The sequence below is a fragment of the Diadema antillarum genome, unplaced genomic scaffold (assembly GCF_040938485.1).
Source record: "Diadema antillarum isolate AM-2024a unplaced genomic scaffold, OU_Dant_1.0 seq00001280_RagTag, whole genome shotgun sequence".
Classification (NCBI taxonomy): domain Eukaryota; kingdom Metazoa; phylum Echinodermata; class Echinoidea; order Diadematoida; family Diadematidae; genus Diadema; species Diadema antillarum.
This window is the reverse complement of record NW_027272060.1, coordinates 477,309-491,097: the sequence shown is the minus strand read 5'-3', so window position 1 is coordinate 491,097 and position 13,789 is coordinate 477,309. Positions and strand designations below refer to the sequence as shown.

Here is a 13,789-nt window from a genome sequence, read left to right as displayed (position 1 = left end):
CAGTTACACATGCATACCCACACAAGACTTCTAATGTACATGCAGGTTTCGTCAGCGCTATAACATTGAATGGAAAATACTAAATGTGTGTCGTTTTCAATTAAAAATTGTAGTAATTAAATGATAGACGTAAACTGACGTGAAACTCATCTGCCTTTCACATACAAGTCAACATGCTACAATAGGCCGCTTGCAAGAATTATTCACAATTTACAGTATATCCTGAAACGTCCATGAATCCAAGCTCATCTAGATCTAGAGATCTTCTAAATTTTACATAGATCTACGATTGTAGGTACAATGTTATGCTTGTACATGTAGCTGTATAAACATCACAATGATAGTAGGACATCGATACTCACATTTAGGTTGAAGAGCATTTCACTAATAACACTCGATCCATATTGGTCCTAGAAACGCAAAATTTGCTCGACTTGTTGATGTCGCAATGCGCAGCATGCAGCGGTACAACTAAGGTACGTTTGTACAGTGTATTATAGAGATAGCCCTATATCATACATGTACAACGTATTACATGTATGTCAGCTTCAACTTACAACAAAACATACGCATGGTCACACAGAAAACGGGGAAAGCAGTGATCTCTGTTTATTGCACATCGTCCTTATTTACGAGGGTCAAAGCAAGAAGCAGTGAACAGTCGCGCTTCTGCGTCCTTACTTTTGGGGACAATCATAGTTTTCTAAGCTTATATCGGTTTTTAAGGACGCGTCCTCATTTATCGGGACGCCGTTCGCCGAGAAGTCGGCAGCTTGCGACGTCGTCACCGTATACGAAGACGACCCTCATATACAAATACGATCCTCATTCTCGGACCAGCACCCCTACTGTTTTAAGATATACTAGTATATACATATTTTTTAATCAAAAGTGTGAGATGGTTCAGTTCTCGGACAATTATCCCTGGACAGCTTCCCCAGACCATTCCCGTGACCCTGAACCTAATCATAACCCTAACCTAAATCCTAACCCTAAACCTAACCCTATCACTATTACACTGGTACAGCAACTGTCCTCTGAAGGTAATTGTCCTGTTACACTCTCTATCTCCTCCCATATGTGCAAACTCAGTCAACAAGCCAAGAAAGTGGTAACTGGGAAGGACATGTACAGCGTGTTACAAACTATTCTGGCTGTGTGGCATCATATATTATTCATACCAAAAAGCTATTTATTAAAGTTTTCCTACTGTATTTTATAATCACAAGTTTTACCATGGCCACATGGACTCTGGCAACATGGACAGCATGGACTAGTATTAAGAAAATAATGTGAATTTCTGAATCACAAAGCACTTTTCTTTAAATAAAAATATTCCTTTATTTTGATAGGTTCACTGTCCTCTAACATTCAAGATTCAGGTATCGTACATGTAAATTGATTATGTCTCATTATGAAAAAATAATGAATAATAGTAAAAATTACAGTAATTGGTGAGGAGATGCACTGAAACTTCAAGTTGTTTTTGCCCTCATCTTTCACAGTGCGTAACTTACAGACATCCTAAACCACCACCACCACACCACCATGGACTTTGGATGCTGGGCATGGCAATTGAAGTTTCCTAAAGACCAATTGACAGTCATTTGTCACTGGCATCCACTTTCTGGGAACTTTCAAACCCTTACTCTGGTTACTTTTGGACTTTTACTCTGACTACAGAAAATATACAAAGGTATGCATGTTGACTGGGACGTGATGATATCAATTTTTTTCCCTCCAGGCACTTGAGCAGTGTAAGTTTGACAGTCATGGCAGGTATCAAGGCTTTCAATATAATATACTAAGTTCAATCCAAGAGGTGAAATGTCATGAAGATAAAGTATCAATGTCATACACCTACATATGTATTAATATCATTATTGTTTTATTGCTCTGCTATGATATGAAATGAATGTGACTGTAATTGAACAGTCGCATGTAGTCATTGTGATGACTGAAACAAAAAGTACTTGATACTCAAGAGCAACAATTTGTCGACAGCTTCCACAGTCATATATCATCCTTTAGGTGACAACCCTGGAAGCGTAATACATCAAACTCCATTCAAAGAAGTACAGGAACAGTTATGCCAAATATCACTACACAATTGCATGCTTTGTGCACAAAAGTTTCAGAGCCTTGCCCTGCCTAGCAACAACTAAGTGAATTCCTTCCTATGGAACTTAGGTGTATGAAATCATCATTACTAGGCTGAAGGAAAAGAAACATCCTTAAATTATAACACATATAACAAAAACAGTCGATTGAATAAAACACTTCTAAATAGAATTACATGAATATATGTTGATGATGATGATGATGATGATGATGATGATGATGATGAAATAACATTTATACAGCCCCACTCATTTGTAGACACATTCAAAGCTGCCAAGCTCCCACAATGTGTCTCACCTGATTCACAAAGTTGCTGGAAGAAATATGCATGAAATATCTCTCTTAAAAAAAAAGCATTCACCAGGAAAGAAAAAACTTCAATTATAATTTGTTTGCCTAACCGGTAGTCCCGCACTTTGCGATTCCCAGCATGCTTCTTACCTCTCTAGATAAACAGGTCTAGTAGACTCCTTTCCAGCCCCTCTGTCGAGTCTGGTCTTGGAGCTGTTGGAATGCCAGAGGCACTCGATGATGTGAGGATGATAACGCTTGGACTGGAGTCTAGACAGGATGAGAGCTTCCGTCTTCCACTGCTGGTAGTGGTCTGGGTTGAAGGTCTGCAGAAGGCCGCGCCGTGGAGAACCATTACTCGTCTGCCACTCCACGATCCCGTAATTCTGAAAGAATTGAGCGCAAGCAGTGGTTCTTGAGTATCTTCCCCTATGAAGTAACCTTACTCTAGCATTTCACACTTGTAAAAGACAAATGTTGTTCCTTGCTCTTTTTCCCCTTCCCCCTTCCATTTCTATAAATTTGGCATGACTTTTATTCGACCATTTTTTTAAATCATACTTCAGAAGACAGCATGACCCTTGTCCTCAATTCATTTGTTGTTGTTTTCTCTCTCTCTCTGCTTCAATTTTTGCATACACTATTTTAAATAAATTTGATATACCTGTAACTTAACTAAATCTTTGAAAGTAATCAAACACTTGTACATGTGTGCCAGCATAATGTGGTTCAAACAGATACATATGACAGATAGATAGACAGACAGACAGACAGATAGACAGACAGACAGACAGACAGACAGACAGATAGATAGATAGATAGATAGATAGATAGATAGATAGAGAAAGAGAGAGAGATAGAACCATACTTAGGGGGAACATGAACATGTGTCTGGAAAAAAACAGAAGAGGTATCACAAGGAATTATCTTTTTCTAACGAGAATATATTTGATTCCCCTTAGCTTTTTTTTTTTTTTACATGGGTTTTGATCCTCTTCTTGACACTTTAAGACTATCCCAAAGTAGATTTGAGAGTGTGTAATCTCTGCCCTCGGGACTGTAATCATTTATCCAATTAAGGAGAGATTTACTATGATGCAATTAAAAGAAAAAAATTATGTGCATATTTGGGTGTGCTTGAAAAATGGGATATACACAATGTAGGTTTTGCTTATTCTATTTCCTTATAGTACGTAGATGTCTCATTACAATTTAGAAATGGATAATAGCCCACACATTTTGAGCAAATTTGGATTTGAACTTTGATCCAGTTTTGATTAGAGAACAGATATAAAGACAGATATATAAGAAATAAAATATGGGCTGCCAAAACAAACTTATCAAAATTCCCCCAAACAACTAATTACTAGACATCTAGTATGCCAAAAATAGTGTAACATGTAATATCAAGAGAGACTGCAAAAGTGGCCTGATGGCCTGATGAGAATGTGTGTCTCTCAATCATGATGCAAGTAATGCTATGGAGATATTCATTAGGAGTTCCCTTGTGGAGACCTCCATTACGAGCTCCCTCGTGGAGACATCTCTTATGAGCTCCTTCGTGGAAGCTTTATATTTCATAACAATGTCAATCATAACAGTTTGGTTTGGGAAGATTTATTATGATCTGATATGATGTCAGTATTGTTTGGAACAAATTATTTTTTAACAGGGTCCAATTTCGTTCATTAAAAAAAAAACAACAACAACAGCAAGTAATGCTGACTAATCTCCCTCATTTCAAACTCTCCAGATATCAAGGGTACAGTGCACTCCGGTTATAATTAACATAATTATAAAAGAATTCAGGTTACAACAAAGTAAAAATTCAGGCTGCAACTTTATCTGCTCTTTATTTTTTATTGTTTATTTGTTCGGTTATAGCGAAATTGCGGCATCATGGAAGAAAATTGCCTGTCCCCATGACTTCATTATAATGAGTGTCCACTGTAATTGCTGCACAAATACTTCGGTCAGAAGTGGAGCAGACATAGACTGTTAACTGGTATCTATATATCCTCACACACCTCAGTGCATCTTCATGCAGATGTATCTTTATATCAACAAGTCCAAAAAGTATGTCTTATACATTTGTAGGCATGGAGAACTCAATATCTTAAGTAGATATCACATCTTGAAACTCACTTATAATGATGCCATGATGTGTTTTGCATATGAATTCTAATTTCAAGCTCCAATAAGCCTTTGTTTTCAATCGGGTCCTGCCTCCTCCCCACCCAACCCCACTTTCTACAAGGATTACTACCTGCACAATTTTTTGAAAGTTTGCCGACTAAATGCAAACTGGCGCATTTGTGTACTTTCGGGTAGCTGAGGCGCACACACTGGCACGCAGAAGACTGCCTAACAAAGCAGTGTGAAAGTAATACATCTAGAGAAGAATGTTCCACCAGTGTCTTTCTGCTTGAAAGTTACAATCAGACACCAAGGTGAAAAAAACACGTTATGGTGTCACACGGTCTGTCAAAGTACCCTGATATGTGGTGGTACTGCGCGCTGAGTGGCATCACATTTCAATGTTCATAAAACAGCCACATTGAACACGGTTGAAACATCATCCGACTTGAGACATCTCCTGCACCTTGCCTTAGTTGATTATGTCGTAAATGCAGATTGTCAAAGGCTCTCTCAAAGTGGCCCGACCTTGTGATATCTCAAAACAGTTTTAGTGTGCACAAACATGCCCATGCCCCAGATCTTTCCCTTCGATGCTCTACTTGGTCAAACTCATGTTACACAACGTGACAAAACATCAACGAGATATCACTTTCTTTGGTTTGTGAAGTCCCTGGGGAAGTCACGTTTTTTTCCATGTGACCCACATGTAAAATGTGCAAAACAAAGTTATCCTTGTTTCACATTATCTCAATCCTTGCAAGGTAAGATTTGTCAATTTGTGGCTCTACTCAGTAAATTCAACACCTAAAACATAATTTTATGGATGATTTAGCCTAGAGAGAGTTAGCATGACTGTTCGAGGGGAACAAAATCTGGGCAGACACTCAAATCTAAAATTCCAGCAAACTTTGATATCATACAAGCTATGCTACCAATATCACAACCAAATGGTGAATATCTTTTATGTGGCTCCCTTTATGCCATTATATTCAAGGAAAGGATCCTGAACAATAGGTGCTAAATGCTAAAATTCATTGAGGGTCTGAAGGATTTACTGCCTAAAAGTTTGTAATTTTTATGGAGGAAGATCCTGAAAAACAAAAAATAGTTTGCACTATCTGGTGTTGTATTCAGTTCTTTGTTTCTTCGCATGCTAATAAATGAGAAGAACCCAACAAAGAATGGAGTATGATGTGGCTGCATGCAAAGACATGTGACCTAATATGGAAGTATGACTTATTTCATGGAGCTACAATGCTTATTTCATGCATGCCATTCAAAGAGGAAAACTTTAGTACTGAGATTACCAGTATGGGACAAAGTCCTTGGCATCATATACCTCTTGTTACACATGCTTTACCCTTCCACATTTGATACCAACTCATTACACAAACATCGTAACCTTCTTCTCACAAAGATTGAGATATTAAATACTGCCTGGCAGCAAAGGGGCAGACATATTCTTTAATATTCAAAATGTTTGAGGACCTCTTCACACTAATAAAACAAACACATTTACATTGTACAGTTGAACCTCTCGTATCTGGACAAGTCGGGACCGGGCTCATCCGGATAAGGGATTTGGCCGGATACGGGAGACTCAATGCTTTATACATGTACATATATACACATGTACTGATGTAGCCCATTGTAGTACCACATGTAGTAATGTGTATACGGCAACCTTTTCATTGTTACACTCAGTAACAGACAGCTACATTACCTAATACCGTACCGGGCCCAAGGTAAAAAGTGATAGCGCATTGCGATTGGGTTGCTCTCTTCTCCACACTCTCTCTCTTTGTGTGTGTACTGTGTGTGAACAATTTTTGAGTGTTCAATATCATTCGTAGCTCAGCCAAAAAATCACGGCGAGATTGCGTCCATATAATAGAGAGATCCGGATAAAGGGAGGCCGGATAAGAGAGGTTCAACTGTATTTAGATAAGGGGACTATTCCTAATTTCAACTTTGCATCATACATTCCTTCATACTCATTACATTACTTATAGTTAAAATATTACCAAGTGTTTTTGCTGTCATGGATAACTAATGAGAATGACCTGTTTTGCAAAGCTTGAGTAATTCTGCACAAAGGAGCTTCAGTAGCCATTCAAAAAAACTTATTCAATGCCATCGTATCATCTCTGAAGGTGGTATTGCCACACTATGAAACGTGGGACAAATTACTTTCAGCCAAGTTTATGTCTTCACACTCTACCACTATCATACTCAGTTTGTGAATGAGAATGGTATCTAAAAGGGAGGAAAAAAGAGCACGGGACACAGAAAAAAAGAAAGAAAGAAAGAGAGTGGCAAAGAAGGGTCAAAGGTTCTTACCTGGGGTCTTGAAGGCATGACGATGGGTTCTATCCACAGGGCTTCCCCAGGAGCCCGGTTACTACCTCTGGGTAAGGTGTCGTGAGGGTGGGGCCCAACTCCGATGCTCATGGCTCCATCTGCATCCGTCCCCTTCCCCTGTCCTCTTCCCCTGGAAGGGGGCACATTACCGGTGACCCGCCCCAATCCCAGGCGCAGGGCACTTCCACTTTTCACAGCTGCGAAGAGCAAGAAAAACATGGAAGGAAAATCCTTAAATCAACACTGAACTCACTTTTCCCCCCACATGTCAGGCACATCACCTCCCTGAGCACATGCACTACAAAGCATGTCCCTAAGCAAGAATATTCTCTATGAAAAATCACACAAAAACCTGTCTTTAAGATAACAGAAAATATCAAGGAAGGTGTGTATTATCTAGTTACAGTCTGAAAAAGCTGTTGTATAGATTCATTTTAAGGAATCAAATAATACAAAAATTCAGTACATATATGTTCTACACATCCATTCATAATGAGATTTTCAGTATATCAAGGCATGGAAGATACATATAAGGCCAGTCTGTCAAAACTAATATCCTCGTGCAAAGTGTCAGGTAGAGTCAAAGAATTCAGTTGGAGGATTCTGTCAACAGGAAAGACAATTCAAATCTGTGACCATGGACAGTTTCAGGACTGATTACTAGAGAAATATATTATGTATTGTAATCAATGTACCTTCCATTGCAATGAAACCTTGGGTAAAGATTATCAGGGGGAGAGGGGTTGTTTGTTTGTTTGTTGTTGGGTTGTTGGTTTTTGTGTTTTGTTTTGTTTTTTTTGGGGGGGTTCTTTTGACCATATCAGTATCTGATACTAGTCTTATGGACAAAGCTTGGTTTATTTGAACAAGTGATGAGTGAGTGTCATCCTTTTGTTCTTGGTCTACCCTTTGTGTCATGGCCTGTGTGCAGTGAACAAACATAGCACTCTCCTGTGTTATTGAAAGTGTATTACCAATATTTCAATGTGCACTAGATTTATAAACCTGTGAAATAGTTCCACACATAGCATGACTGTATCACGCCCTGGTATGCAATGTATACAGAAACTGACACTCTTGCCTAAATGTATAGTGTATACAACATTGCACATGAGGGCGAAGGGGCAAGAGTCTAAGGGCAGAATTTTTAAGGAATTTTTAGCATCATCTCCCCTCCCAGGTGATATACTGTCCCTATTTCACCATCTTACATCATGATTTATTGGTGGCATTATATTCATACCAAAAGAATTCCTGGCTGACAAAATAAACTCTCCCTCAAACATCTCAGAAAAGACATGCAAACAGAATACTGAAAAGTGAAAAAGAAACTCCATCAAATAAAGATTTTGTTTCCTCTTTAAACAATGCAAAACCCTAAAAGAATTTCATTAAAAAATGGAAGGATGTCTTTTTCACACAACTGATCCAACATAAAGAATTAAATTTATCTAGCAGAAAATATAGTGAACTTGAGAGAATTTTACAAGAGGTAGTTAGTATCCCAAGATCATTCTTTATAGCTAAACAAATATTTTAATGCATTTAGTTCAAGTAAATTAGGTAAAATACTGACTTAATATACAACTATTACCTCACATCTGATGTTACATGCACTTCAAATCACTTCTGAGAGCAAAAAGCACTTAAGCCACTTATCATCAGAATAGTTCTTCATCAGTATGCCAAAGCGAGTATGACTCATCCAAGGCCAGCATAAATTGTATATGCAATTAACATTACACTTTCAATCCAATTCAGATTGATAAAAGTGATGAATTTTTTAGCAAGGAGTTCCGTTTCTCAAATTCATTAAAATCAATATTCCATCCACTCTACTATTAAAAAGTGCATTTAGCATGAACAATGAAAGAAAACTGAGGCATGGGGCCAAAGCGCTCAAATCCAGTCGCCAGACATGAGTACATAAAACGACCTTGGGGTCACATGGGAGGGGAAAAAAGTCAAGAGGATTAGGGTTTTCTCTCCATTCCATGTGTTTGCTCTGCTCTCCAAGAAAACTCAGGTTACATTAAAGCTGCAGTCCCCCTTTAAGTTTACGAGATCTTTCTTTTACATCTTTCTGGTCTTCGTATATCCATCACATCATCACATTTTCGTATTGCTAAGTTTGGAAGAGCAGTAAACTGCAGATCACGACGAGTACTGCTAAAATACTATAGACACAAATTTACGCATCTACACGTGTAACTCTAATTCCAGTGTATTATATAACTTCAAGGAATAAACATTTGCAGGAGTAAAATTGATGTCAAATATTCTGATAAACAGAAGAAACAAGGCATCAGTTTGTGACTATCAACTGTACTCCTGTGTAATCTTTACCTTGCACAGAAAGCAATTCTTGCCTTTTAATCTTTAAGATAACTTTTGGTATTTTTATGGCAATATGTACCATTGTAGGCCTAATATTTTAGATCAAAACTATCCAAAAACCCACGCTCTGCAAACCTCTCATTTCTTGACTTCAAAATCAACACTCAATCACCTATTGTTCTTCTGGTATGAAGTCCACACGAAATAAATCTTGAAATAATTGTGAATACAATAATGCATTCAAAGGCTTTCAGTTTAATCATTTGCTGCAACCATGCCTTGAATCCTGATACCTTCATTTTCTACATTTAATTACCTTCCTATATCAATAGGAGTCTACAGGAAAATAAAAATCACCCTCTCAACCCCTCCTCCCACCTCCTGCCCCCCCCCCCCCCCCCCTCCCCCACCCTCCATTGCCCTACAAACCCGACTACTTGTGTAATGTACCTTTAATGCTTGAGGATACCACCACACATTGCCTGGGCTCTATTGGAAGGACAAGGAGCTTATTGATTGGGGCTAAAACCTCAGAAACCATAGGGGCTTACTCACAGCACTATCTGTCTGAGGAATGGAGGTAGGGGGGAAAATTAACTAGTAAGGGGGAAAAAAAAGACAAAAACAAAGAAATGGAGCACATGTCCTTTCACAGGTTTTGGCCCACTTTGGGAATACATTATGAATCACGACAAGAAATTGTCGGACCGTACCTTTTACGTACGGTACTCCTCCTCCACATGAAATCAGTGTGAATCATTAGTGGTTACTCAAGACAATACCTCTGAGAAATCAGGCATATTTGTGGGGTAAATAATAGCCTTCAGGCACTGGTGTGAGTAATACCAGTGTTTAGGGATGATAAACATGTAGAACCTATATACAGTTGTAGTATACAGCCTGAGCCTTGTAATACGTTCAGAAAGGCAATATCTTGGCTGGACCGCATCAGGAACACAATCTTACAATTGCTTGTGATTATTTTACCATCAAGTCCTACAAACTACATTTCTATGGTTTGGTGGGGTTCATGTTTCTATTACAATAATCCCACTTCCTTTGCTCAGTTTTACACTAATAAACAATTTTTAACTGTTAGACATCAGTATACTTTTTCAACAATCTATAATATAAGCAGAATAAAAACTTCTCTTCATCTGAGTCCTACAGTGTATGTTGGTCACATACAGTACCGGTACTACATTTAATTTGGGTTGTAGAATTTTTTACAATTTTCACAGAATTTTGCTAAACTCTATCTGTTACACATTGTACTTACAAGAACAACAAATCTTTAAAGATTACAGCTATTTCTCTTTCAAAAAGATTTTGCATAGACTTGATCAATTTATCAAGATCTATCTGTTCATTCTTCATCAGAAATGGGGCAAACAGTAAAATGCAATGTTCCCAAATTTCTTATCCAAATATGTATGCTTGCTTATGAAATACAAATACAGGCCTGTGCCTAATGTTGTAACTGTCATTGCAAATCCTCTGCATCTTCTGCATCTTCTTTTCAATCTTGGTGCAGTGATTCACCTAACATCGAATCAAAGCTCTGCTAAAAGGACCTTCAGATAGAGAGATTAGGCATTAATCAGGTTATGCTTCACTGCTGATATGGATTTGGATTTAAAGGTACAATCTGGCTATTTGTCCACAGTTAACCCTTCAGATACTTGAGTAGTTAAGATTCTGAATGTTTTTGATTGGGTTTTTATCCTCCCTATTTAAATAATGTAAAAGTGGATATTTTTGCACGACTAATTATTCCGACTCGGCCAGGTAAGAAGAGTTTCGCATGTTTATAATTCCACGGAATCAAAACATTTAAGCTACTTGTATAGGAACATATGGCAAGCAAACTTATTCACATGCTTATATTTTCGTGCTAGTTTTTGGATGGGAAAATTTTCACTTTTGCAGTAATCAAAAAAGTTCAGAATCTTAACAAATACTTAAGTTACAGTGGAACCATCCAATAGATGGAACATCTTGCCTGATCACAAAGCACAAATTATACCTTTAAATATCCTCTGTCTTACATGAGATGGACATCAAGTTTTGCTTATGGCAGGGAGGGGGGAAGCCCACCTCCCTGCTTATGGTTTGTTGGGTTTTTCACCCCTCTGGTAAGATGCCAACTTGGTCTTCACTCTCATGATTCACTCTCTGTGGTTAGAGATTTCTGATAGTAATCAGACACTGATGAGCAGTGTTCACAGATGACGGGCAATCCCCACATCCAGGTGACGGGCAATGCCATGTATATGTGATGAGCAGCATTTATACCAAGCTATGGCTCTGGAGATACACTAACCTGCTAACAGATGTCAGCATTACCTCACTGCACTGGGATACTGTATAGGACTACGCCATATATTTTGAGAGTCTAAATTTTTGCGAATCGGGAATTCCCGACGATTTCACGAGTGGTTAAATTCGTGATCGTGGAGTCCTGCAGTCTGCACTGAATAGAGAAATGTACACACGTACGTCACATCCACATCGGGATCAGAGTCAATATTTTCGCGTGTTTTTAATTTTGCGAATAGCACCCAACTCGCGAAATTCATGAAAATAAAAACCTTGCAAGATATTCAGCGTATACAGTACTCCAGGCAGAAAAACCTCAACTGATGACACATAGAGAAAATGCTATTTGCAAAAACTACATTCTACAGTTACAGCACAGTAAATTCTTAATTGAATCTTACTGTTTCCTTTATGCAGATGGCCTAGAGACGTGAGGAAAATTCACTAAATTCCAAGGAGGGTTTTTTTCTCAACTTGTGTGTGTGTGTGTGTGTGTGTGTGTGTGTTTCCTCTGGAAGTGATATGATGTCAAATTTTGACTGCTTCAGATCAGGCCAATGAGTACAGTGAGCTGAAGGGGGAAAAAAAAAGGTCAGAAATATTACCTCTCTTTCTGCAAGTATGCCAACAAGTTTCCAGGGTTGTGTTTTCCAGGCCAGCATAGAACACATAGATCACAGGTCCAATGATACCACTGAATGGGAGCACTATGCCGAAGACCCAATGGAAGACCATTTGGGGCATGACGACCCCAAGGTTTGCGCCAAACACCACCACCACGCATGGGAAGCGGAAGGTCACCGCACTCAGCATCATGAGTCCAACACGCTTGATGAGGGCGGAGTTCTTCTCTATCACCCTGGCCTCCATGGGAGTCAAGTCACCAGCACTTCGCTGCTGCCGGTGGAGCTGGCAGGCGGTGACAACGATGAGCATAAGGAGGAGGATGATGGAGAGGCCATCCATGGATGCCACCACCAACGTGTAGATCCACATCGGCTCTGTGGACGTGTGAAGCGGGAGGCAGAGGTATTCCCGGGTGCCCCCAAGAGCCTCCGCAAAGATGGGGAATGGGATGAGCGGAATCACAGCAAAGAGTCCCACCAGAACCCACTCAGCAATGAGGATGATCCTCAGCGCATTGAGATATGTCTTGAGATTCTTGAAGCGCCTCGGCAAGAGGAGGCGAAGGAGGAAACTGCTGGCGAGAGTCACCATGGTCCACATGCACATCGTGGAGGTGGCCACACCCACAAAACTGGCGAAGCTGCACAGGGCGTTAATGATGGTTTCCTTAGTGTTGTGGTGTTTCTGGAGGATTTGTGTGGTGAGGATGACATAAGGGTGGAGGCAGAGCAGGAGGTAGCAGAAGAGCAGATTGTGGATGAGGAACCCATCTACCGGTATTTCTCTCTTCCGGACGATGCCCAGAATGAGGATCACCACATTCACCACCAGCACTGCCGTGGCAACCGTCCACATGACAATGGGCAATACCTCATCACTAATGTGTATTTCAGTTTGAATTTCGGCTTCCATAGTGATATCTTTCAGGAGCTGCAATATCTGAGCTGTAATGTTCCAAAGAATGCTTCCACTGTTTAATGACCACCACTGCTTTCATCAATCAGATAAATACATATTTTGCTGGCATATTCCTGAAATATTTTCACTTCCTAAGCATTGCACTGTATGCTCTCCACATCTTCAATTCTGGGTAAAAATTGTCCATTCAATCTCTATTTACACTGAAGAGTGTGATGCCGATTCCATCTCATCCTGGTATGGTGAGCAAAGATGGCACATAAGCCGTTTTGTTTCGTCTGCCTCACACAAGATATTCTTGGAGTGCATTGGTGTGCCTGACTGCAGTATATTCCAGTATTGGTATTGACATTTTGATGCACTGGTAAAGCACGTGGAAAAGAAAGTTCCTAGTGGTCACTGCAGCTTCTGCGCTTCAAATTCTCGAGGCTCCTGACCTGTACAGTGTGAAAAGAGAAAATAGACACACCTCTTATCATCATCATCATCATTATCTACGACATATACAAAGCAGGACTATTCTACTAGTATTATGTATACAGAATTTCAAAAGTGTTAGTTTGAAATGAAAAGCTGCTAAATATGAATGTTACCAAAGATCGAGAAATAAATTCACATCAAACACACATCCTATTCCAGTTCCAAAAGGTACGTTATCCAAAATTATGTATTCCAC

General features: G+C 39.3%; 1 protein-coding gene across 1 annotated transcript in view; it reads right to left on the bottom strand.

Annotated features, from left to right (window-relative positions):
• The window catches only part of LOC139745639 (uncharacterized), a gene marked incomplete at its 3' end in the record, with an annotated part of 40,070 nt that extends 26,537 nt beyond the window's left edge, over nt 1-13,533 (bottom strand). The window contains exons 1-3 of the mRNA XM_071656037.1: nt 12,174-13,533; nt 6,892-7,109; nt 2,563-2,798 (exon numbers count right to left, since the gene is read on the bottom strand). Of these exons, the coding sequence (XP_071512138.1) occupies nt 2,563-2,798; nt 6,892-7,109; nt 12,174-13,107 (1,388 nt within the window). The remainder of the gene's footprint in view (nt 1-2,562; nt 2,799-6,891; nt 7,110-12,173) is intronic.
• Nucleotides 13,534-13,789: the final 256 nt, after the last annotated feature.